The 24,233-nt window shown below is 44.4% G+C and overlaps 1 protein-coding gene across 8 annotated transcripts in view; it reads right to left on the reverse strand.

The window, feature by feature from the left end:
• The window catches only part of REXO1 (RNA exonuclease 1 homolog), a 41,120-nt gene that overhangs the window by 12,261 nt on the left and 4,626 nt on the right, over positions 1 to 24,233 (reverse strand). For 7 of the 8 annotated variants that reach the window (XM_054805295.1, XM_054805291.1, XM_054805292.1 and 4 more), the window contains exons 2-9: positions 13,548 to 15,331; positions 10,144 to 10,245; positions 7,551 to 7,752; positions 6,709 to 6,872; positions 4,718 to 4,855; positions 3,715 to 3,838; positions 2,512 to 2,625; positions 1,215 to 1,352 (exon numbers count right to left, since the gene is read on the reverse strand). In XM_054805295.1, coding sequence (XP_054661270.1) covers positions 1,215 to 1,352; positions 2,512 to 2,625; positions 3,715 to 3,838; positions 4,718 to 4,855; positions 6,709 to 6,872; positions 7,551 to 7,752; positions 10,144 to 10,245; positions 13,548 to 15,331 — 2,766 coding nt within the window. Of the gene's footprint in view, positions 1 to 1,214; positions 1,353 to 2,511; positions 2,626 to 3,714; positions 3,839 to 4,717; positions 4,856 to 6,708; positions 6,873 to 7,550; positions 7,753 to 10,143; positions 10,246 to 13,547; positions 15,332 to 22,499; positions 22,631 to 24,233 lie in introns of those variants that run through there. The other variant, XM_054805294.1, reaches the window with a different exon arrangement.

Raw genomic sequence — 24,233 nt, forward strand, 5'->3', positions numbered from 1 at the left:
GACCATTTTTGTCCACTGACCACGGTCCCAGCATTAACAGACTAGCAATAGCTTTAGTTAAATAAGAACAAATTCAAAGATCCTGCAACATCTGCAGGAAACTACAGAAACAGAACCAAGAACATGATCTCAGAATTGTATAAAGGAGCTGGCTGGTTAACTGGAGAAAATGGCTCTAACAAATACAGTACTTGATAGTGTTAATGCAAGAGAGCTTTCGTACAGGTTGCTTCAGCAACCACAGGACAAATGTAGACACAAGGTGTTAACATGGATGAGCACTTAACACACTTTAGCAAGGTCTCTCCAAAGAGATGCTCAGAGGAGTGTGGCAAGGCACCTCAAAACACCTCCTAAGTATGTGTTTTATCCCTGCTGCACCCCAGCCTGGTCTAATCAGTGTTTGAGAAGCATAAATCCTGCTACAGGAGTTCAGAGGATTCGGAGAGAGGACCTCACCCTGTCCTGAGGAAACCTGGGGGATCATTTTGTCCAGTTGCAAAAAGTGCTTTTGGGAACTACTTGGCCAGGACTGTCAAGAGATCAAGCAGAAAACTGTGCAATCCCAACCAGCAAGGCATGACTCGCCACAAAACCGGCCTGGCCCAGTGTCAGTCCATATCACACCGTAACAGCAGTTCATATGCACAGAGACCCAAAAAAAATCCTTCCCCTGGAAGAGGGGAGCGTCATCAGACGCTAAACAGGAGCCTCTCTCCAACCAATTCCTTTGCAACAGCAGCAGGCAGCCTCCAGGTTAGCACCATGAAATTGGAGTCAAAACCTGCACTGAGCAAGCAAGCGTAGAACACATGCCCTTGCAGGGGGTGGCCAAAGGCAGCTTGTCCAGGGAGGAAATCCGACCAATTCATATTCGTTAGCAGCAATTAGAAACCTCGCTCATCCTCACAGCCCCACGTGCCACAACCTATAAACCTTGTGTCAAAAATAACATTCTTGTGACATGCAAGCTGAACAAACTCGCCCTTTAGAAACGCAGCAGACTTCTGCAGCCACACTCCTCTCCTCTGCGACCGGCTGGCCTGCAGAGACAAAGGTCACAGCCAAGGAGACCCATCACACCAGGAGCAAACTGCTCCACACTGACACCAAGAACATCTTCACGCAAAAAGACCAGTTGCAAGCAGGACAGGTGTCTCCGGCTGTAATGTATCTAGCAAACCTTGCAGAATGAAAGAGCCAGCAGAGCTTACAGTCAGTTGTTTTCTTCTCCTCTGCAGTGAAGAGGACAGCGCGGCCGGGCTTCTCTGGGTGAGGCATTGGGTAACCGTTTTCCTTTAGCTGCTCCTCAGTCATGAGATACTCCTTTAGTCGCCGGTACAAGGCGGCTCCTGCACACAAAGACAACGCTGAAGTCAGATCACTTAAGTTTGGGCTGCTTCTCTTAACTGTTTTTCACTTTATCAAGCCTCCTGGCAGGGACTTCCATTATTTCGAACTTGCTTCCACTGCCTTCAGGATTGACAGGGAAATAGATGCCAGAACAGTGTTTTTTAAAATCTGGTCACTGGCGCACAAGCTGATTTTTAACCTCTTTAACAACCAGCATTAAGTCTGGGAAACAGGTGAAACAGAATTCCTCCACAGGGCCCATCTTCAGGCCTTCTGTTACCAATGTGAGACTTCTCCCATTTTCATGTTTTAAATGCTTTAAGTGGTAATTTGTAACACAGCCCAAAGAATACCCCTCAAAGGCCACCCACAAGGCTAGCTAAAAAATTCATTATCAGAAGCTATCTTCCTGCTCTTGATTTCAGGCTGCTCGTTTCATTTCACAGAATAATTATAAACTTCTTGGACTCTGCTCAATATCTCTCCTTTCGCTGCTACGTTAAACCCTTCCAATATTGCTGTGTACCCTTTGATGTTGCTTAGCTGAGCTATACCACCCCTTTTAAGCTTTCTCCATGTCAATTCCTTCTGCTCTGTGGCCTCCTTGTCTCTTCTCTGATCTCCTCAACAATTTGCCTACATCTCTTGGCAACCAAAATATCCATAACCGATTTGAGCCAACACGAATAATGCTTGTGGCACAATCCTTTGGCTACGATATGACCTTACTATGACATTCCTAAACGTGAAAACGAGCCCTGCAGAGCAGATGGAGATATTTGTAAGTCTGCCTTTTAATCTGACAGGCACATTGTAAAGTACTGCTTCAGGGCAAAAAAGTTAAATCCAGACAGAAATAAAAGCCCAAAAGTCAGTAATACCCAAAACGCAAGAGGCAGCTCTGAACAGTTACTGATGCTACATCAAAGCCACACAGACACATCAGTGAAATCGCAGCCCAAAGCGGAGAAGTAAGGAAGGTGCTGATCGGAGGGACGTACCAATCACCGAGCGAGTCTGCAGCCAGGTAATAACTCATAGCGCTGGCCCGCAGATGAGTCACAGCACTTCACGCATCAGCAAGATCCTGCTCTCCCCAGTCACAGCTATACCCCCAGCTAATTTACAGGTCACAGCCTCGCAGGAGCAGGGTCTTACCTGTTAAATCCTCTGCTCTCAAGCTCCCTGACCGGTTCAGAGTAAAGCTCGTCTTTGCAGCAAGCTTCCCTCCCAGCACAGCTTCATGGGACACCACTTTCTTGTTACTTGTCTCTGCAGCAAGAAGATAGAAAAAGCAAAACAGGACAGACATCAAGTACCCAGCTGAGTAAAAGTGACTTCAGTCCTAGAGACTGGGCCAAAACACATCGGCAAAAGGAGGACTGCATTTGTCCTCTTGAATTCTTGCTCTGCTCCAGAAATTGGCACGTGTAAGGTGGTGGCCTAGCACTTTCATTGCAGCACTATGGGGAGCTTTCTGTTTGCACTGTCAGCCCACGGGAACTTTTTTTAAGAGCAGCAAGGCCATTTTTACATTTCCCCTGGAAACTCTGGTAGCTCTACCTGCCTACTCTGCACAGCAAGCCCTCCTTCTGACCAGAAGCAAGACAGGACCAAGCACAGAAGCAACTCGACCCAGTCATGTGCTGCATGGTGGGATCACCCACCCACAGCGAGCAGCTTGGTTGTTAGGTCCCTGCAGACTGGACTCCCACGCTGAATCTTTCAGCTTCCTTTAGAAAGGAGCTTCAGAGCTCTAGAATATGCTCAGCACATCAGATAATGGCAGATAGGTGCTTTTTACTAATCATTAACTGGCAGCCCTCTCCGAAAGGCCAACCTCCCAAGTTCAGCCGCTCTGACTAATGGCCATGAAGGTAATGAAGACAGAGGGGAGAAAAGGGAAGAGACCAGGAAAAAAAAATTCACAAGAACAGCACAAATTGATTGTTTAATGTACCCTCTCGAGAGCCAATAATGAAATGTCTTAACCCTCTTCGTTTCTCTCTTGAAGCTTAATGTGTGTAACAGATTTCTGCGGTGATGGACGAGTCTATCACTTTGAAGGCATCATGTGAAAGTTACTCCATTAGCGGGGCTTTTCATTTTAAAGAACTTGTGCTAAAAAAAAAAAATCCATGTGGCATTATCTCCATTTAGGTTCAGACAGCCAACAAAGCATTGCAGGACTTGCCTCTTGAAGGCCCATTAAAGCTTGCCAGACTATAAAAAGCTAACTGGAGTTGTTTGCCTTTCAGCATAATGCTTCTGAGAAATGGGTCTGTCTTTTCAACAAGTTCCTCTCCGTGGCTTCTAATCCAAGCAGGGCTCCGATTATTAAACCACAAACGTGGTACGTACTGTTCATACTGGACGGGGAATTGGGCACTAGACTTCGGAGCTTCTTTAAGGTGTTCACTGCCACATTCAGGTAGATGTTGCGACTGGTGCTACGTTCATAAGCCACCTTCTCTTCTGCCAGAGCCTGCAAATAATGCAATTCATTACTACATACTCTCTTTTCCACTACTGCTTTTGGAGAAAAGACACGGTTGGCTCTTAAAATACAGAATCCAAGTATGATAGCAAAAAGAATTGCCTGTCAAGGAATTGAGCAATAAAGTGGAACATGGCACAAATACATTCCGGTTCTGGGGCCTGCTTGGAAGAGTAAGAGAAAAAAAAATAAATTGTATTTTTAAAAAAAGTGCTGGGAGAAGCATTTTCATGTGAAACCTTCCCTGACAGATTAACAAAGCAGCTCTGGAACTGCCTGGGAAAGGCTGTTTTCCCCACTTTGGTGGCAGTGCAAGATCTTAACTGGAAAGAAAAGGAAGTCTGGCAAACAGTCACTCCTTGGATGCAACAGGAACATTCCCCCTAGGGCACTGTGAAGGTAAAATCCCACAACAGAAATCCTTGTGGCGTCTGTTTTGGTTACAAAACGCACCACGCAATGTCCCATGCTCACCCAACTAACATTAATGGCCAAAGCTTTCCAAGAAAATGCATTACTTTCTCAACTCTGCTTTTGGAAATCCTACTATACTATTCCCTACTGCTAGAAGGCTCCTTAAAACCCTCACGGTTTGTAAACAGCAACTTTTATCAATTATACCTACTCTCACTTACCTCTGCCGAACACTTAGATTCCAGGAGGTGTTTGCTGCTGTACACAGCAGAAGGCCCCCCACTGGAATTACACTTTCTGTTGTCCAGTCTGGAATTATTTAATGCCAGTCCCCTCTACAGAATTGCATGTGGACATGAGAGGGTTTTTTATGAGTTTGCTACAATTTTAGGTCTCAGTCATGTTATTCTCTGCTGCAGACTTTATTCATAAGAAGTAAGCATTAGTACAGACCTTGTCAAATGCTTCCTGGGAGGAGGAGCAGAATTTCAGGCACTCATCAATGAAGAGATTGAGATATCTTTGACGAATGTTTGTTGGGACTTTAGCACCAAATTCTGTGGGAATAACAGGCCTCTGTAAGCTGGTGCTCTAGAGATGAGACAGAGAGAGAGAAAGAGGCTATTCAGGGTTTAACTATGTTGCTTTGAGACTCTCACATTTCCTGCTATGTTATTAATAGCGGCATGACTTCCTTTCTAAAAATCTGCCCAAAGCTAAATATAACACACATCATTTTTGGTACTAAAACCGCCACTTGAAGCTTTTATGCCACCTTCAGTATTTAAACTACTTCAAAAGACAACCGTGTTTCATTACGCAACTCATCCAGCAGCCAAGGACTCCCAGTGGCATTAGTCACAATGCTACATTTACACATACAAGCATTCCAGACCACGAAAATGATGACATTTACATTAAGAGATTCAAGATTAGGATGGTACCAAGCATCACGCTTTGAATTGGAGACATGAACACATGACACCAGCTGTGCACATGACAGTCATGGTTTTCTTTTCAGTACTCTGGCTATGAAGAGAGAATGGGAGGCCCACTCCTGCCAGGCTGGCAGCCAGCTAAATCCCACTTTCCGGGGGATTCCTGTCACTTTACTGCATTGGGGTTTTTCTTTCTTTTGTATCATGATGCTCCTGAACGGATTTTCCCCCTTAAACGGAACGACATATTCTTCATGCGTAAAACCTGCACGTTGGACTGAGTTACAACCTACCACTGCAGTTTTCCATTTAACACCAGTTTATCCACCAAATCACATAATTTGCCTCTTTTTTTGAGAAGAAACTGTATGTTCACCCCTAAAGCACCCAATTTTTTTGTCAGTCTTTCTCCGTTCCACCCAAGAGATATCCATAAACCAAACCACCTGCTGCAATCTGTAATAAAAACAGCTCTACGGAAGATAGGAGCATGTTCAAAAGCGAGCAACTAGTCCTATCTCAATGGGAAGAGTGCTCGTTTTACTTGTGAGACTTCCACTTTGATGCCTTGTTCAAGGGGATTTGCTCCTTTTCATTACGTATGTATTTCTTCTCATCCTCTACTATGATACCCTTAAGCACCTCTATAACACTGGTAAATATTTTATCCTTTCGGCTGTTTCTTTTATTTTTAATCAGCTTCAAGTTATAGATTACTATGGTGGCTTTTTGGGTGGGGAAGGAAGAAAATGACTTTTCACTCCTACAGAAATAATGAGTGCGTTATGACATATCTTAACACAAGGTATCATCAATAAAGATATCTTTAATCAGCTCCTGGCACTAACCACATAACCGCTCCAGCAAACAGCTTCCTATGCCATCCACACGCTGCTACACGAGCGACTCTACTCTGAATTGTCTGAACAAGTAACAGGTTCCCCACCGCTCGTGGGGAAAGAAGGGACTTCTTCACTGAGGAACTCATAGCAGAAGTACCCAAAGGCTGGGCAGGTATGCCAGAAAAGACAAAAAAAAAAAGTTTTTTTCCCAAATATTAACAGCAACATGAAGTTTAAATGGTAACATTTGAACTATATAGGTCACTGTGGGACTTTAAATAACCACCTTCCTCAGTACAGCCCACAAAGCCCAGGAAGGCCGTGAATCCAGTGATACCTTTTGAACAGGAGAGGCTCCAAGTCCCTGACACAAACAGCTGCACACCTACCCAGACAGCTCAAGAGAAGACTCAAACTGAAGACGAGTGATCAATATTCAAAGAGATCAGAGCAGCACTTAAGTATTTCTATCTTTTTAAGCTCCTACCCCTCAAGTGTTTAATTTTTTATACAATGCTATCGAGGAAAACCACAGGAAGAAACAAACCCATTTAATCAACCTAATCAAAACATCACTCTTCAGAGAGTGCTAAGTTTGGAGCAGCAAAGTTAAACATACCACCCTCAATGGGGAATGACCAGAAAGACTTCAAATTTCTCTTACCTGTAAGGAGGGAACATGTGCTATCCTTTTCGGCACGACGGTGCTGGTGGTCTTTGAAGCCATCCCAGCTAAGGTGCAAGCCTTCAGAGAAAGGGTGGGTGCTTCAGAGTCATTGGAAGGTGTGACGCTCCTGCCAGCAACACTCGTCTTGCTACTCAGAAGGCCTGCAAGAAACAGAAAACATATTTAGGCAGAAATCCTGCCACTGGGCTTCGAGTTGCCAGAATGAACTTACTGTAAAAGGCCCATGCTGCAAGCTGTGATTTTTTCGAACGGAAGCCTCCAAAGGGATACAAATTGGGTAATTTTACCACCTTCCAGGCAAGGATGAAGGAACCTTCTGCCAGGAAACATGCCTCATTTCTGTTTGCTTTGGGGTAACTGAGTCAGCAGAGTTTAAAGAGGTAACCCTGTCAGGTACAATGCACTAAGTGCCCATCACGTCAGCTCTGAGTCCTTCCAACTACAAAGGGATACCAACCAGCATTAATTGGTACTTCCCCCCGTTCGTGCCACCTCTGAAGGCTTGAATGGAAGAACGAAAGAGGAGCAAACACGCTCCAAGGAAGAAACAGAAAAAGAACAAGCTGAAGTGAGGGAGGCTGGGTGAGACAGGTGGGGAAACGGGGCTGTACGTCTAATCTGTTGCTTTTCCGAACAGGATGGAATTTCTCAGGGGAAAGACATTCCACTTCTCACTATCAGCAAAGATTCAAGTCATGGCCAATGCTACATACCCCCTGATAGTTTCACATCTGCTCAGGAGAAATTTAAACAGAAGGCAGTGTCTTTTAACAGGGGGGAGGACAGGATAGCAATCCCAAATAACGCTGCTGGCTTACTTTGTTTGGCTGCTGCAGAAAGGGCTGCATTTGGCACGTGAGCAATCCTCTTCTTTTCTCCTGGCAAAGAAAGAGAGGCCTTTTGAACGGCCACAGCCAGCTGTGCCGCCTGCTGCTGAGCCAGCTGGATCCTCTGGTAACAGACCTCCTGAGCAGTGGGGGGACGGTACGGCCGGATTACGGGCTTGCTCGGGACCTCTGCCTGCACGGACAAAAAGGTTTTAGAGCCATCCTGCTTAATCCCCACCCTCTGGCTTCCATTCATCCAGGAAAGGTCTCTTTTCCTCAGTCCCCCTCTGTTAGCGAATACAGGTTTTTGAGAGAAGAAGATCCCAACCACCTTCCAGAACAAAATATTTAGTGTCACCCATGAAAAAATATGACATTAATGATTCACCCTCTGTAAGGCCTCCCAGCACTCTAGCACGTTCCTAAATTGGTAGGTGGTACGTGAACTGCTTGTTTAATGGCATGATGCTCCCCATCCCTGCGCCTAACCCACTTCTGGACTCTGTCAATACTCTCGGCTCTAGTCTTGCACCAGAAAATGAATCTAGCCCCGTACTGCCTACTGCATGCTGCTTTAGTTTATGCTGCAATGAAAAAGTGACCAACTCTTCTCCAGTCCCCCTTGCTACACGATGCGGAGTTTCACAGCTCTTTGCCTCCCTGTCTCTCCCATGCTGAAGAACCAGTGCCATCTACCCTTGCATTACAGCAGCTCCTCACCTCTCAGCAGCCTTGTTTCAGGTCTCTAATTCCTGTAACTACTTAAAAGTCTCACATATATGTATTTATGGGATTAGAGCATTACATAAACTGAGCTCTGAATTTTAAACAGGCTCTGCCCCTGCCTACTTCTGAAGGCATTTCACTGCTTCAGCCGTTACTGGCACAAACAAGTTATACATGCATTTTCTTTGATGTTCAAATTTAGGTTGCAGGAAAGGTGCCAGAAATTATGTCAGCAAAGAGAGAAGTTTTCTAGCAGCAGAAGTACAAACTTCTCCACACTACTTAATAACCTTTGAAATCTGAGAAACAGGCCTTCCCTCCTGAAATTTCTTCAGAGAAGAGTGCCCTCACACAGCCCACGTGTAACGTGGCGTTTCTGAGACCGCAAATTGGGGGCAAGCTGGCACCTCCTGCATTCCTGGTCTCTGATGCCGACACCAGCTTCTGGATACCAAACTGAGTGCAGTCAGCTATTAAATGATAATTACAGACTTCCGAGCAGAACAGGTCACTCATTTGCTGCCTCACCTTCAATTCCTTTGGCCCACCATTTCCCCCAACAACTATACTAGAACTCAGCTCCCTCCTGTTCTGCTTGCTCAGTCCTTGAGCTATAAATCACAAGCAAGACTGAGCAAATATTCTACTTGGAGGCTCGTGCTTTGCCTCGTCCCTCCACACTGCGCATAAAAGCAGCAGTTCAGGTCTTACGGCACCTCCTGAACAGACTTGGTGGCAGCAGCAGCGCTGAGCTGAGATACTCCGGGGAACGCGCGTCCCGGTGCGTGCGCACGGCAGCTGCTGCTGAGCACACCAGATCGGCTCTGTTTGCCCATGCAATGGCTGTGCTGGGGCTCACATCTTTGGAAAGCATTTTGGGATCAGCTGTCGCATTAAGAAAATGTATTTAAAGATTTGTACATGTCTAAAAGGCACCTATTTACAATAAATATTTGAGGTAATGAATTTCCAACCCATTTGCTTCAGTCTCTTATCTCTTCACTTTGGAAGAAAGGGCCCTTATCAAAACACATGAACTGGCTGAAGATATGTAGTTAAATAAAACGCATTGTATTGACCTCAGGGCTTCAAATTATTAAAAGCAAAGAAACCTTTTCTAGGCAGAGAGGAAAGGAAGAACAATTAATTTGGACTACCCAGCTCAAATCAGTGTGTAAGTCTCCACTCTTATACTGCTGGAACATAAAACTGACTAATCTGTGCTCAGCACCTGGAGGGAAACACATTAAACCCTCAGAGAAAACATGAATTAAAATCCCAGTGAGAAAGAAATAAAAAAAATCAGAACGTCTTGTCTTTTTTTTTTTTCCTTCTCCTCTGTATTTAAAGTATTTTCACAATTGTGAAAGAAGAGTATCAAACAAGATACTGTTGATATCTTGGCTGATTCAGAACAGACGTAAGGTAATAGTTTTAAACATCTGACAAAATTCCTACAGCTATCTTTTAGGTCCACAAGACAAAGCAAAGTACTGTCAGACACAGACTGACTTTGTGTCAGCTAACTTTTATCTAAGTAATTGAATGACTATAGAAAAATGAACATCTCCATCTATCCCAATGAGTTACAAGGTGCAGAATCGGTTTACTCTTTCACAGCTCACCCCTGGTTTTATGGAAGTTTATTAGAGTTTTGCTGCCATTTGTAACAGATGCCTCACCACGTTTTTCAGAAATCAGAAAGGGGAGGAAAGAAATCTGACATAGATGGATTCCAGCACAAACAACTCGTACACTACTGCCTGAGCCTGGGACTGCACCATTTTCCAGGTCATAACAGGACGGAAAATCCTCACTTTAAAGAATCTAAACTTTTGCTTCTAAAAGCTGCACTTACATTTCCTTGTTTGACAAGATGAGAGATCCTTCTTTTTTGGCCAGGAAACAAGGTAGTTAAATTATCTTCTGTCTTTTCTTCATTTCCTTCCTCCTTGGATAGCTGGAAAACAAAAGAACAAGCTTCCAAAATTGAATAGACTTGAAGATCCCTCTCAATGAAAAGCTCTGAAAAGTCTCCTTTTGGGTTAACAGAAAGCCCCTGCAGATGGCAAGGGAGAACAACACGCGGCCAGGTGCTGGACTACTAAAACAAACCTTGTTTTGAACCCAAGAGCCACCAATGAAGCCAACAAACAGCAGCGTTACAGTTCCTGGCCAAGCAGCCACTCCATGAGCTATGTGCTCAGCAGCATCGGCATGATTCAGGACAGCCCCTACCCACCACGAGAGACTTGAACACCCTTCTCCTGCCACCCGCTTACACACCTCATCTTTCACAGCTTTCTTAAAATCCAGGGGGTTTGAGGTTTTTTTGGTAACAACTTGGGAGCTGACTCATTTCTGCCCCTGTCCTGAAAACCTGCTCAACATCCAACCACCGTGCCCCGATTCCACATGTAGGGAAACATTTCTCTGCAGTTTTATCCACAGCCATATCTGTGGTGACAAATCCCCAGGTGACACGTTTGTACGGCCAGAAACCCAGGAGGAAGTAACAGCACCTCTCCAGCTAAAGCTACTTCTGAGCTAACATCTCAGACTTGCTCCTGGGGGGCAGGAAAACCACTTTAAAATCTTCTTTGAATTTGACTTGGCTGTTCATTTATACAAAACACATTTCACAGGTTCATTTTTCAAAACTCTAGCTGCTCTCCAGTCAATCCTGCTTTCAGTTTTCCAACACGGCCCCTGGCAAAGCTCTGAGCTGAGACGAGCCTGACAATCTCTTAGAAATTCAGCGACAGAACTGAAGGCTGGATTTGGGGATGAGCTCAGACTCCGCTTGGGCTGAGCTGGTGTTCATCACCACATGGGCATTCTGGATGAGCACTTCACACTGAATCACTTTGCTCTCTAGGAACTCGACAAGTCTGTTAATTCAGTTACATCCCTAATAAATGCTCTCACAAAGCGATCCTTCCCAGTGGAAAAGTACCGCACTGCCCACACGTACCTTCCCTCTGGACTAGCACATTACTGAGACCAAACGACACAGGCTCCATCTACAAAACTATTCCAGAAACAAAAAAATTCCCCGTGAGCAATCCCACCCACCAGGAACGCAGCAGGGAAGTGGGTACGTACTTACAAACACCAATCCCTCAAAGAAGGACCCCTCCGCTGCAATGCTTGGTCCTTGCTTTCCAAAACAGCGTAAATTAAATTTCAGTGCAGGGATATAAGGTAAAGCACATGCAAAGGAAACACACGTGGCTGCTGACATCTGACATTGCCACTCCATGCCAGAATTAACTGTTTGCAGTCAGTGGCAGCCCCTGGTTCAGCACTTTCTGAATTCAGCCCATTTTGAATCATCCCGTATTTGGAAAGCCCTAAATGGATTAGTATTTCCCACTATAGATTGCGTGCCCTTATACTATCATCACTTAAACCAGGCAATTTGAAGAAACAAAGCCAAAAATAGAGCGCTCGTTCCTAGCTGGGAATTACACTGAACACTGAAGAACGAGCAGCTGAATTTTAAACAAGCAAAATCAAGTAATGCTTAATAGTTCAGAAGGAAATCATTACGCTCAACTGCTTTATATAGTTTCTTCTACCAAGGCATTTCATATGAGTGTAAAAAAGGTCTTTACTTGTCAGCAACACAGACTTCTCTCCGGACAGATCGGGGACATTATCGCAACAGAGAGTTCAGCAAAAAGCTTCAATAGTCCAGCCATTCTTTTCAAAAGATCAGCTCTCCTCCCCACGCTGCAGATCCCGGCTCACTTTGTCCTCCACATACAGACGGTCATGAATGGAAGAATTTTGTTCACGGCCACTTCACCCACCCAACTAACAAAAGCCTGAAAACCAGCACTAATTTCTGATGCCGTTTTTAGAGTAAAAGTCATCAATCAATCATACCAGGAGAAACTGCCTTTCCTGCTGCACTCACCCGGCCCTTCCTTCAGATCAATAATCCCAAAAGGAGTCTGCTGCGTTTGAAGGGGTCTAAACTGGAACCTACTGGAAGTCCTGATAGAGTCCTGGTACCTCCATTATCTTTCGGATGCAGGACAGCTGCAGCTGAAGCCACTCAGTAATTCCTCAGATGGACACACTCGTCCTTTGGTACCCCCTGTCCCCCAGCACAGAGAGGGCACCTGATTTTTGTCACCTTGCCCCATTAAGCCTCCCAGGTAACACAGCTCTGCTCTCAGATGTGCCAGATGGATAATGCTAGATAGGAGTTTGGGCTGTTTTCTCAACATTGCCAAATTTGTCACCTTTTTCTTTTATTTAAAGCTCTTTCCAATCCAATTCCCTGAATACCTGCTCTGTACGCAAACAAAATCCTCCCAAGCTGAAAACCTGGGCGTGCTGGGCTGGACAGCAGGTCAGACAGTCCTGCCATGCAACAGGCAGCCGCTCCCGGGATCAAGGGTTTGCTCTTGCTGCCCAGTCGAACTCGGATGTCAGAAGATGAAGGATGAGTTTTGTCTGCTCCGACTTTCCTGCCCCAGAGGCTGTCAGAGGATCGCTGCCAGGACCTGCTTTCTAGCCTTCTACATTTGCTCCATTCTGGTTTAATCTTCGAAAACAAGGGTCTTGCATCCTCTGGGGACCGCCTCACAGTCACTGGCAGAAGCCTTTTTATGTCAATGCTGTCTTTTTACCCCCTTATTCTGAAACCCCTTGTACCTTTTGAAGACATTTTCCCCTCCATTTCTTATTTGCACCACTACAAGTTATCCAGAGATCCTCATAAAATATCTGCAGTATGCATTTAAAATGGTAAACAGTAATTTGGGGAGTCTGAAGCATCCAGTGCCAACTACATCGACTTACTTGCACCAACACATTGTACTGGTTCTACCCGCCACTATGTTCCTTAAACTATACTGCAAGAAGGCGGCATTGCTCAGATTAGCAAACTTGGATTAGCTCTGAAACACCCACAAGATGCTCTCTGAAGCCTTTTCTCCAGCCATCCAGGTCACCATGGTTCTTAGGCCAGATGGAGACAGAAGTAACTGATAACTCGGAAAGCTAAAGGCCTTCCACACAAAAGGTAACTGAATCCTTACATTTCACAGCAGCTTTCAATTCAGCAGGTAAAAATCAGGTGCAAACTCTTCAAAGCGCTTGGTCAGGACAAGGATGAGATTCTTCCAACGTACAGAGTCTCCCTCCGTAGCCCTCTTCAGCTACTTGAAATAAGCAACACCACTAAACTAAACCAGAATCCTTTCACATTTAGACGTGAGAGAACCAACCAACCCAAACCAGCATTACCTGTTTCCCCAGCCTTCCCTTGTCTTCAGTTTTCACATCTGTGGATTCATTAAAAATCCTGAGACACTCTTCCATTGGATCTGACTCAAAGTCCAAGTCTTTCTCAAGGATGGAATAATCAATATCATCAGATGTTGAGGAAGATGACGATGACTTTGACAATTTGGAGCGCTTCACTTTCTTTGTCCCTTCATTTTCACTCTCAGAGTCTGAACCACGGTCATCACCATCAGAGTCTGAGCTCACGTCAAGTAATGTGGATGGCAAAGGCCGGCCTTTGTCATCATCATCCCCACTCTCGTCGCCAAACAGGTCAACGTGACTCAAACTCCGCTGCTTCCGACCCTTCTTTGGATCTCCTTTTTCTGTAGAACTGACCTTTTCTTTCTTTCGCTCCAGTGCTGGAGTCTTGGTCCCTTTCTCTTTGTTTTTACGACCAGAGGCTTCTTTACCAGTTTTCATGTCAGCTGCTTTCAGTTTGGAGTCTTTCTTGCTGCTCCCCAGCTTCTCAGTACTAGAGCCTTTGATGACACCCTCACTCTTGCTTTTCCCTGAACAACTGCTGCCAGACTTAGATTTTTCTTTCTTAAGCCCATCTACTTTTTCTGACTTTTGTTTTTCAGGTTTCTTTAAATTTCCATCGGTTTTTACTTTGACACTTTTATCTTTACAGGTTTTCTCTTCATTCTTGGTTTTTAACTTTTCGTCTTTCTTGAGCACTTTGTCTTTTTCTGTATCTTTACTTTTCTCCTTCTTACCGACCTCACTGAGGCCAGCTGTTTTACTAACATCTGATTTCTTCCTTTTTGTTTTGTCTTTTGAGTCTTTGTTTTTATTTTCAATTTCCTGGTCGTTCTTACCGGAACACAATTTTGCTGCTTTTGCATTCTTGTCTGATAAGTTTTTGGCAAGATTTTTCTGTGAACTTGGAAAGTCCTCCATGCCACGTTGCGCTGCCACTTCTTTGTCGTCCTGGGAAGCGAAGTGATCTGGTTTGGTGTTCTGCTCTTTTTTGGATAACCCCTCATTTGATTCACTTTCAGAACCAGCTTTTGATTGTGAACTAACAGAAGTTGGCTTATATTCCACATCAGCCTCATCTTCAGAGGAAGAGAACCTGGCATACACTTCATAGTCATCGGGTACTTCACAGAGTTTCTTTCGCGATGGAGAATAAGATTCCTCATAACTAGACACTCTACCCCTTTTAGACCCCTTTGACTCTTTTGTTGCGGCTTTGCTCAAAAGCCTGGCTGAGTAATTTGAAAGCGGGTCATATTCCAAGTCTGTAGAAGGCTTAGAGTCATCAATCACATATTTATTGTTAGTGACAGTGCTACTGTATTTTTTATTCTGTACTACAGCCTTGGGAACATATTCCAGTGAGCTACCTTTAGATCGCGAAGCATCCAGAGTGTATTTACTTGACCGGCTAGCAGCAGCAAGAGGAGTAGGGTTGTAGTCCGAGTTATTATTAAAGTTGTAGCTACCTGGATTATATTCTAAGGAGGTAAATGAGTCATTTTGTGTCCCAGCAGGTGACACGGGTGTACTTGAAATGAGTGAGGAGGCCTCTGAAGCACTGAACTCCTTTGTCGTTTCTAGTAGCTCCTCATACTTTTTCTGCTCTCTCTCAACTTCGTTTTTGACTGCCTCGATAGCCTTGTTGACCAGCTCCAGCTCCAAAATACCGGGTGTCACATCGGTAACATCAGCCAGAGCACCATCCTCCGTCTCCAGTGAGGGCCTTGGAAGCTCTGGATTGTAGGGATCATAGCCCCGATCTGTAAAAGAGAAGGAAAAAATAACTTAGTGCTAGCAATGTAGTTAAAATTTTCTTTGGAGAAAAATTTTGAAAAGGTCTTTTAAGGTATGCTCTCATCAAAACCCAATACTGAAAGACACTACCAAAAGCCATGCTCTTGTCACCACAGAACAGACGTGGCATACCAAAAGCTACCAGTGACATTCTCTGGCCAGTGGCAGGAGCGTGGCTCGACTAGATTTTACAAACTACTCACAGGCCTTAAGGACTAAAGATCTATTAACAAAATGCTTTTATTACTCATGGAAAAGCTCCATAAATTCAGTATTCTTCAGGGCACTAAAGAGTAATCACTGTATTAGGACCAAGAGAAGCTGCGTATGCACAGAATTATCTGCTTAATTCAATGAAGTGCACAAAGGAGGAAAGAGGATTCCCGTACGAAACCTGTGGATCAGGTTCTCGTTTATGGATGCCAGTGCCCAAAGCCTACTGAAAGCCTCCAATATTCCTCAAAGCTCAGTATTTTTTACGGCAGCTGCAGGAAAACCAATCTTATTTGGACTGACAAACTGCGTGCTGCTAATCAGAAAGAAACTACAGGTCCAAAAGTAACAGAACCCAAGTGCAAAGAACAACCACCAAGACAGGAACATTAAGCACCCAGAACTCCAATCTCACATGTCTCTCTTCAGACAAGTCCCTTCGGTGGCCTCTCTTACACAAGCATTTCTAGGACTATGAACAGAAGATATGCTTTGATCACGCTGCACGGCTCTTCCCACCACAGCTCTACAGGACAGCTTTTGGTGAGCAACGGTCCACCCTACGGAACTACATGGAAATACCAAAGCAACGTGTCCAAGGGAAAACTTACAACCGGAGAGTCCATTAAAGCTCCTCTTGTAACGTTCATCTTAAAAAGGACACGGGAACAGTTGTCACAAGCATGAACGCTCTCTACTTTCTGCCATGGTATCCCAAACTCTTCCACCCACCTTTCCAACTCATGGTGAAAAGGAAGGGAAAAGGACGTCATTCACGCACGTGTGTGGTGACAGGCACCCTGCCTGCCAAAGAATGGGCAGGAAAATAACTTCACCTTGAAAAATTAGAATAGTAATGGAGGAACGCAGCAATAAAAACATCTGCATTTAGCAAGCTAACAGAAGCTACAGGTAAGTTAATGGCTGCTTTTTGGCTTTGAACAGTTTTCAATCCTTTTTTTATCATAGTTTCTCTTGATGCTGCTATTCCAGAGGAACATTTTGTTCTTTGCTAGAAGGACAGTAGTAAAACTGGCTTTCCAACATGAATAAGTAGAAGAACAAAACAGTAAGCAGAGATAAAAGATAGAAAACACACCCCGAAACTCCCAGGTCTAAAAGGGATGACAGAATTTCTTGTAACAGCCAGAAACGAACAGTGATTACAGGAGTCGTTTCTACCATTCTCACAAGCCTGAGTCTTTCCTTGGATTTTTTTTGGAGAAGATTCCTGAATGCACAGCTCCCTTTGGTAATGAGAAAAGAACCTGTCTAGCAGTTGACAGAACTAGCCTCCAAGCAAGCAGAATAATAGAGAGAGACTGGGTTAAAAAAGACACTGGTTTCATAAAAACACTTTTTATCCTCTTGGGTTTGCAGGTTTTTTCCAAACCAATTAGCTCCTGATTGAGCAGGGACTCCGGGCACTCGCAGCACGATGTCACCATCTTCCTAAGGACAGCCAGAGCTGTGCTCAGGACCAGAAATGTGGGGAGAAAAGGTGATATATTTCTGTAACTAGCTCCCCCTCCACCTATTGCAAAGCGCTTTACAACCAAGACACGAAGAGCATTTCCGAAACTGGTGTCTGCTTTTCCTCAGTACGATGCCCAGCACAGCTCACAGGCTGGGGGACAGCGGGAGGGAGGAGGTGGCAAACCAGAGGATCTCGGCACACAGTGTCCACCGGACAGACTGACATCCAGAGCCTCGTTAGAAAAAGAAACCACGAAGAAATGCAGGTACAAGATAAAAACAGGAACAAACCTAGATGCAAACAGCATCATCATCAGGGCTAGTATATATACACAGATTAATAAAATAATTAGGTATAAATATTAGCCTAACAACTGATAAAGAACAGAGAGCTCTCCATACCCACCACCTCATTTCTCACCACTTTGCGAAACATCAAGTCCGTAGTGGTAGAGAAGACCAGTGCAGTGAAGTCTGGAGGAGTCAGCTATTACCCTCTAACTCAAGATGGAGATAGAAAATTTAGCACAAGCATTGTTAGGGGAACAGCTGAAAGTCTGGTAGTTCGGGCAGAGATAAGTATTAGGTGGCCTATAAACTAACAGAGGTGAGAACACAGAGTCTGGACCCAAAGACTTGCCAAAATAAAATTTAAAAAACTACACTACCGCACAAAAAAAACCCTCACCACCCAAACTACACAAAAAGACATCTTGTCCATGCAGAAAAGCAAACTATTTTAAATATATCAGGATACAGAGAAAGTAGAAGACCTGGCGTCTGATTCTCTGCTGCTTATCTACAGTATAAAACTAATTTGCACATTTTCTTTCAATGGAATGACCAGAAGTGAAAATACATTATGATCTCTGAGAATGCCAGCAGGCTTTGAGATAGCGTCATGAAAGAGCTCTTTTGTAAGTGTGTAGGAGGCCTGATGGATTACCCAAGCAATGCTGATCAAAGGCTACCTTTTCCATGAAAGACACTTGTGTAAATGGGCTCCACGATACTAATCAAGACTGTCACCTTTGGCCATGATGCATTTGCAGATAATGTAGTGGAAACATAAGCAGAAGGGGATTTTATTTATATATATGTGTGTATATATATACACCCACCCACCCCTATATACAGAAAGCCATATATACATGTTTCCAAAGTCAGAGAAATTAAATATGCTATCTGAACTCAGGCCACCTTTTCAGATGCCTAATTATACTCCTAGGAACCTAGGAGATGAAAAGGTCTCTGGGATGACTGAGCCCAGTCCCACGCAGGCAGGCACCCAGCTACACCCACACATCCCTTCTTACAACCTGGACACAAGATTCAAAGGAGTCATCTTCAGCTTTTGCATTTATTTCTCCACATTTCAAACACTAAAATGAATACCCACGGTGTAAAGAAAGGTTACTGCAGGATGAACTACACTAGTTTTGCTATTCTGATATACAAGACGTCCGCAGTATTTCTGCTGAAGCAAAATGAGTGAGAGGCAACGCGTAGTGAAATAACTCTTTTTGGATGGATGTACAATTGAGAGTCTACACTGTCCTTTGAGAATCACGAGATAATGAGACTTGAGATGACAACTCCTTATAGGATTGTGAACTGAACTGCTATCAGGACACTCTTTAAAATACAAACTATTTTAATAAATTAATACACCTCAAACATATGAAATAGTCCTTCTGAGACACAAAAAGGTGAAGTTAACATCAACACTATACAAAACAAGGTATTAATAATTTACATAGGACCTCAGGGAACAATTTATTTAACCTAGAACTACTTCAGAATATACCAAAATGAACTGCACTTAAATCAGCCAGGTTTGCACCGAGTATACAGAAGCATAAAACAAGATTCCTCCAAAAAAACAAGGTTGATTGGCTTTTTTCCTGGTTACAGTCATGTTGATTCTGGGAAACAAGGCCTCGGTTCTGAGGTGGAGCTGTTTTATTACAGAGTTTCTGTAAGCTAACGACTCCTTGCCGTGCACTGGTCCTTCTAGTTTGTGCAACAGGCAAAGGCAGTAAACAAAGGCTGACATTAAGTGAATAATGGGAGTACAAGGTCACCTGTTTGATGTCAAAACTTATTTTACAGTGAATCATTCTGCAGAAAAAGATGTCTTTTTTTCCAACACCCTACCACAACACACACTTCAGATGCTTTAAATACAGAAAAGCCCAAACGTATGATGGGTACTGCTCGTTGTCAACCTGCAGGTTCTGGAAGAGAAGTCAAGGTCTTGCACATATGTGGGACACGGATGACAACTACCTTCCTTCCAGATATAACACAGAGTTGCTAAGCAGCAGCTGCTGCTGCTAAACAAAAGCAAGGCAAAAATTAGAAACTTTCAAATTTACGGCAATGGAGATCTCAAAACGGAAGGGTTTGCTGGGCAAGCTGCAGAGGGACCAGCACAGGCCAGAAGACAGCGAACATTTTCAAGAGCTGCCGCTGCTGAAGTCACCCATTTTCCTGGGTCACCTGGAGCTGGCAACAAAAGGTGCATTCATCGGGAGATGGGGAAGGTGAAAGCTGTTGGGAGATCTCTTTGGAGAGAAAAAAAAAAAAAAAAGAACGAAAGGCATTTTTATTTTAACGTCATCAGAACAGCTTTGTTAGCTTAACAGCTTGCCCATGTTTACAGTGCCAGTACTCAGCAAATGGAGAACCTTTGCGATTATAGAAAAATTATCACCACTGGAAAATTATTGTAAGCTTTTCATTTAATGCTTCACAAAAGAGACAGTGGTTTCTCAAGAACAAAATGTTTCAAAACGCTTTACCAGCAGGCTGAGTTTTACTACTCTTTAGTAATTAAACAGCGCAATAGAAATGGCAGTTTTTGGCGCAGACCTCATTTGCAAGAACCCAAAGCAAATTTCCAACAATTAATTTAACAATAATATCCAACCACTTGGAAATAATTAACACTGAGATTTAAAATAGTACATTTCAAATAATTATCCAGAGTAAATGGGTTAGGAGGGCAGCTAAGAGGAGCTAAGAGAAATATTTCTTCAACTTTAATTGTAACCCTAGTCCTAATGATTTTTTTTCTGCTTCTTTCTCTTTTTAAATAGTAAATTTAATTGTTAAAAATAATTATTAAAAGCATAGATAATCTTGTGCTGGTCTAAGAACATCAGGGAAGCAAGCGTTGAGAGGTAATACCTCTCCCTATGCACCCCATTCCTTGCATTTGTTACTCCGAGCTTCGATGCCACAGCCTCAAAGTACATCATGAACCAACACGGTCATTTCTTTAGTGGAAAAAAGGAAGCAAATACGAGAAAAGTCTCATATTAGCAAGGCTGAAAAAAGTCTGAACAGTCATCCATCGCACTGTGGTATTTTTAAACCTGCTCTGACAAAGCCTGCTTAAGGTCGGGGTATAGTTTCACCAGATGCCGTCAGCCACCGTAAGAGCTCGGTGCCACCAAAGGACCATCTTGATGGGATGAACTGGTTGACCAGGGGGTTCGCCAGAGGGTGTCACAACCAGCACAGGCAGGGGTGGATCACACTAAGGGACAAGAGCACACAGACATCGTCCTTGTACAAGCCATAAGCCGTTTTCTCAGCTCAGCTGCCCAACACTGTTGACACGCTGCGGCTGGAGAGGAGATACGGACCTGCCGGAGTGGGTTCAATCCAGCAAGGGAGCAGCTCCAACGTGGACTGTGTCACCCCCAAGCAGGCAGCATTATCAGGGAATGACTTGCTTCGGTAGGAAACTCACTTTGACCAGAGGATGTTAGTGCACACCCCTCAAAGCAGCTCAGAAAGCAACATCCAGGGAAACAGTACACACCTAATTTTATTCAAGAAAACGCAACTTGTGCAGTTTTGCCTCTGGCACAGCAGAAGAGGCATCTAAAAGGTCCTCGAGCCTAGTAAATATGGTAGCTACACCCTCTTGATAGCCTCACAGACAGTCCTGGAGGACAGCTGGGACCGCCACTGCTTCACACAGCAACACTAGTTAAATCTGAAGATGCAAGAGCCAGAACAAGATGGTCTGGCCCATGCAAAAACCATTATTTACATTCCTCTATCGCCACAGTGATTCACAGTCCCATCCGCTCTGGTGCTAAAACAACAGTGGTAGGCAAAGAGCATCAGAGGCACGTCAAGATCTGTGATAAGTGTAATGTTTTCCTAGGGGGAAAGAACACCATCGGTACATTTTTCCCATAACCTGGGAAGGAACGTGAGAAACATAACTGGTGTGTTTGCCAGAGGAAGGGGCAGAAAGCAAAGGCTGGCACCCCAAAATATCATGATTGCTCCCCAGGCTGCTACCCCGACCCTACAGCCTGTCATCACACAGGCTAGAAGGCGTCTCACCGTTTTAAAATCGATGACACATTAATGTGGATATTCAATGTTTGGATTCTTTGGAGATCTTTCCATTCCCTCTCTCATTTCATTTTAGCTTTAAAGTTATTCCTCAATATACAAGAAAAGTTGAAATTCTGTTTGGGGGAAAAAAAAAAAACAACGGAGATTTATTTTTTCTGTTTCTGAGAAAAAGACAGACCAGAAAACATTTCCACATCTCCTGTATAAGAGCTAAGTAAAGCTAAGGATCTACTCCAAAACTTAATTAGTAGACCAAGTCTTCTTTTCAAAGAAGCAGAAGAAAAAAAAAAAATACTCCAAGTATTCTGGTGTCTTCTTTTCTCTCTATTCAACTCTGCCCTGAAAACTTACTTTGACCAGCACGGTCACGAGCAGTTACACTACTCCTCACCCACCAGTCATTACATTTTCCAGCCTTTCTCTGGCTTGCTCAAGATAAGTTATCTTCTCAACACCTGCCTTATTTCTTTAACTATTTCGGGTGAAGAATTCCCATTTAAGAAAAAAAAAAAAAACCCAACCTATAGTATTTCAATACAGGCACAACTGGACACTTTGAAAAACAAAGTTAAAAAGTAAAGAAAAGCACCTTTCAAGCTACATTACATTTTATAACTTCAGCTGTGACTTATGAAGGACTAAACCCAAAACTTAAACTGGTTTTAAAACCTGTCCGGCTTTAGTTAACTCAAAAGCTGGAATTAATACTTTGCAGTTTCTTTACGACTCAGACACCTGCAGCTCCGCAGACTCTTAACCAGTGAACCCAACACACTCCCCCGGTTCTCAGCACGGATCCTCTAATAAAAAGGCTCGATCTCACAGAGAAATTAAAATCCTTGTGCAACTAAACCCATCAAAGCAGAGCTGAGTTTCTGCATAGTCCATATATTTCAGAGACTGATGCAACCCTGAGGACCAAAGTCCCACGTTAAATGAATGGCGAGCATGTGAAAGCCTCTCTGGAGAAGACACTTCTCTCACAGCTGCTCCTTCACGTACTGCAACCCCCACAAAAACACAAGTTCACTCCACAGTAAGTCAAAAACTTCAAAGAATTACCTGAGCTCCCCGCGGTTAATAAATATTGCAGATATTTGTTCATGCTGTACTGTTGAGGCTTTTAATATCTGCTTGGTACTGCTAAGACACTCCGGCAAAGGCTTATGGCACGATACCGCTGACCATGTGCTGACACAGCACTTTCTGGGCTGCAGAGATAATTAGGGCAGGACTTACCTACCCAAAGTCCCGCCTTCACCCTCATTTACTCCCAAGTCGGACTGAGTTTTACTCAAGTGTCTGCAGGGACTTTTTGACTGTTTTCTTCTTTTCTAGCACTACAACAATCATCTTGGGGGAATTTCTGGCATCATACTTTCCCCACTTCCCAGCTGTACATGTTGCTTTTTACTGAATTTGAGCAACGCGAGCTGGCAAGCACAGCGGTTTCCCCAGGGTCGTGCTAAGCGATCCCCTTGTCCTGCTGGGCCCCCCCAGCAGCACACTCCCCCGCCGGAGCCCCAACACCCACCCCACCTCCCCAGCCCACGCTCAGTCCCAGCGGGGATGGAAGCTGCAGGCAGGACCCTGCCTGTCGGTGTGTGCCTGCCTGCAGCCCGGTGCTGCTGCCTCCCCGGTATGACGTGAGCCAACACGCCGCCCCGGCGCCTCTGACCCACCTCGCCCAGCACAGAGCAGCCCGGGGAAAGTGGTTTGGAAAGCCTGGACTAGTGAATTGTGCTTTCTGCTTCTCCAGCACTAATGCAGCACCGCGGCATTCGACTAGAGGAAAAAAATCAGAGGAAGTCCTTAAATGTCAGGTAAGATATTCTACACTGGCAAGAGAAATGCATTAAGAGCAGACAAAGGGCTCCTGTAGCAAGCAGAGAGGAGCCTCGGGAGCTCGCAAACACCAGCACAAGGCTACTGCCTCCAGGACCCACGCAGGTCGCTGCACCTTCAGCCTTCAAAATCCTTCCGGGGTGACAGAGAAGATTTGCTCCCCTCTCCTGCTTTCCACACACGTCTGTAACCAGAGCGAGGAAGAGCCACGTGCAAGCCCAGGGTTGAGTCCCCCCGCAGCCACGCTACCATTTGCGGAAAGAGCAAAAATCGGAAGCGCCCTGCCAGCCCACACTGAAATCCCAACACATAAAGCAGCTGCACCTGCCCACCCACAGGAAACCTGCCATAACTGACAATTTAGTTAAATGACAAGAAATCCCTAACGGCTGGAAAGCCATGACATTGATTTACATGAAAAGACATGTTCCCAACCTCACTGTCAAGTGAGTTGTCTATTCTTCATTTCAAAACTCAGTTAAAAAAAAAACATTCACCAGTGACATTTTGGTAATTACTGTCCTAAACACAAATGTGGTGGAAAAAAAGTCGTCTTAGCAATGCCCTCTACGTGCAGTTCATGGACTAGAGCACCCAACACTGAACCACCCGATTTCCTCTCTCAGTGAAGAAATACTGACAGCAGTGCATAAGTTTCTATTTCTACTCAATTTCCCTGTAGCAAATGCAGTAATAAAAGCTCTTTCCTACAACAGCTGAATCTTGCACAACATCAACTGCGGGAAGGAAAACACATCTGTTAAAGATGTTTTTTCATCCCTTCTACACATGGCACGAACTTGCACTGCAACGTAAGTACTACAAAGGCAATCCCAGACAGCGCAGAGAAGCTGCTCCCACCAAACACGGCTAAGTTTCATGCACAGCCCCTCAGCAACGTGTTGTACGAGCAACCTGACCCGGGAAGAAGACAACGGCCTCGATCCTATG

This window comes from Grus americana, chromosome 28 (genome assembly GCF_028858705.1).
Source record: "Grus americana isolate bGruAme1 chromosome 28, bGruAme1.mat, whole genome shotgun sequence".
NCBI lineage: Eukaryota > Metazoa > Chordata > Aves > Gruiformes > Gruidae > Grus > Grus americana.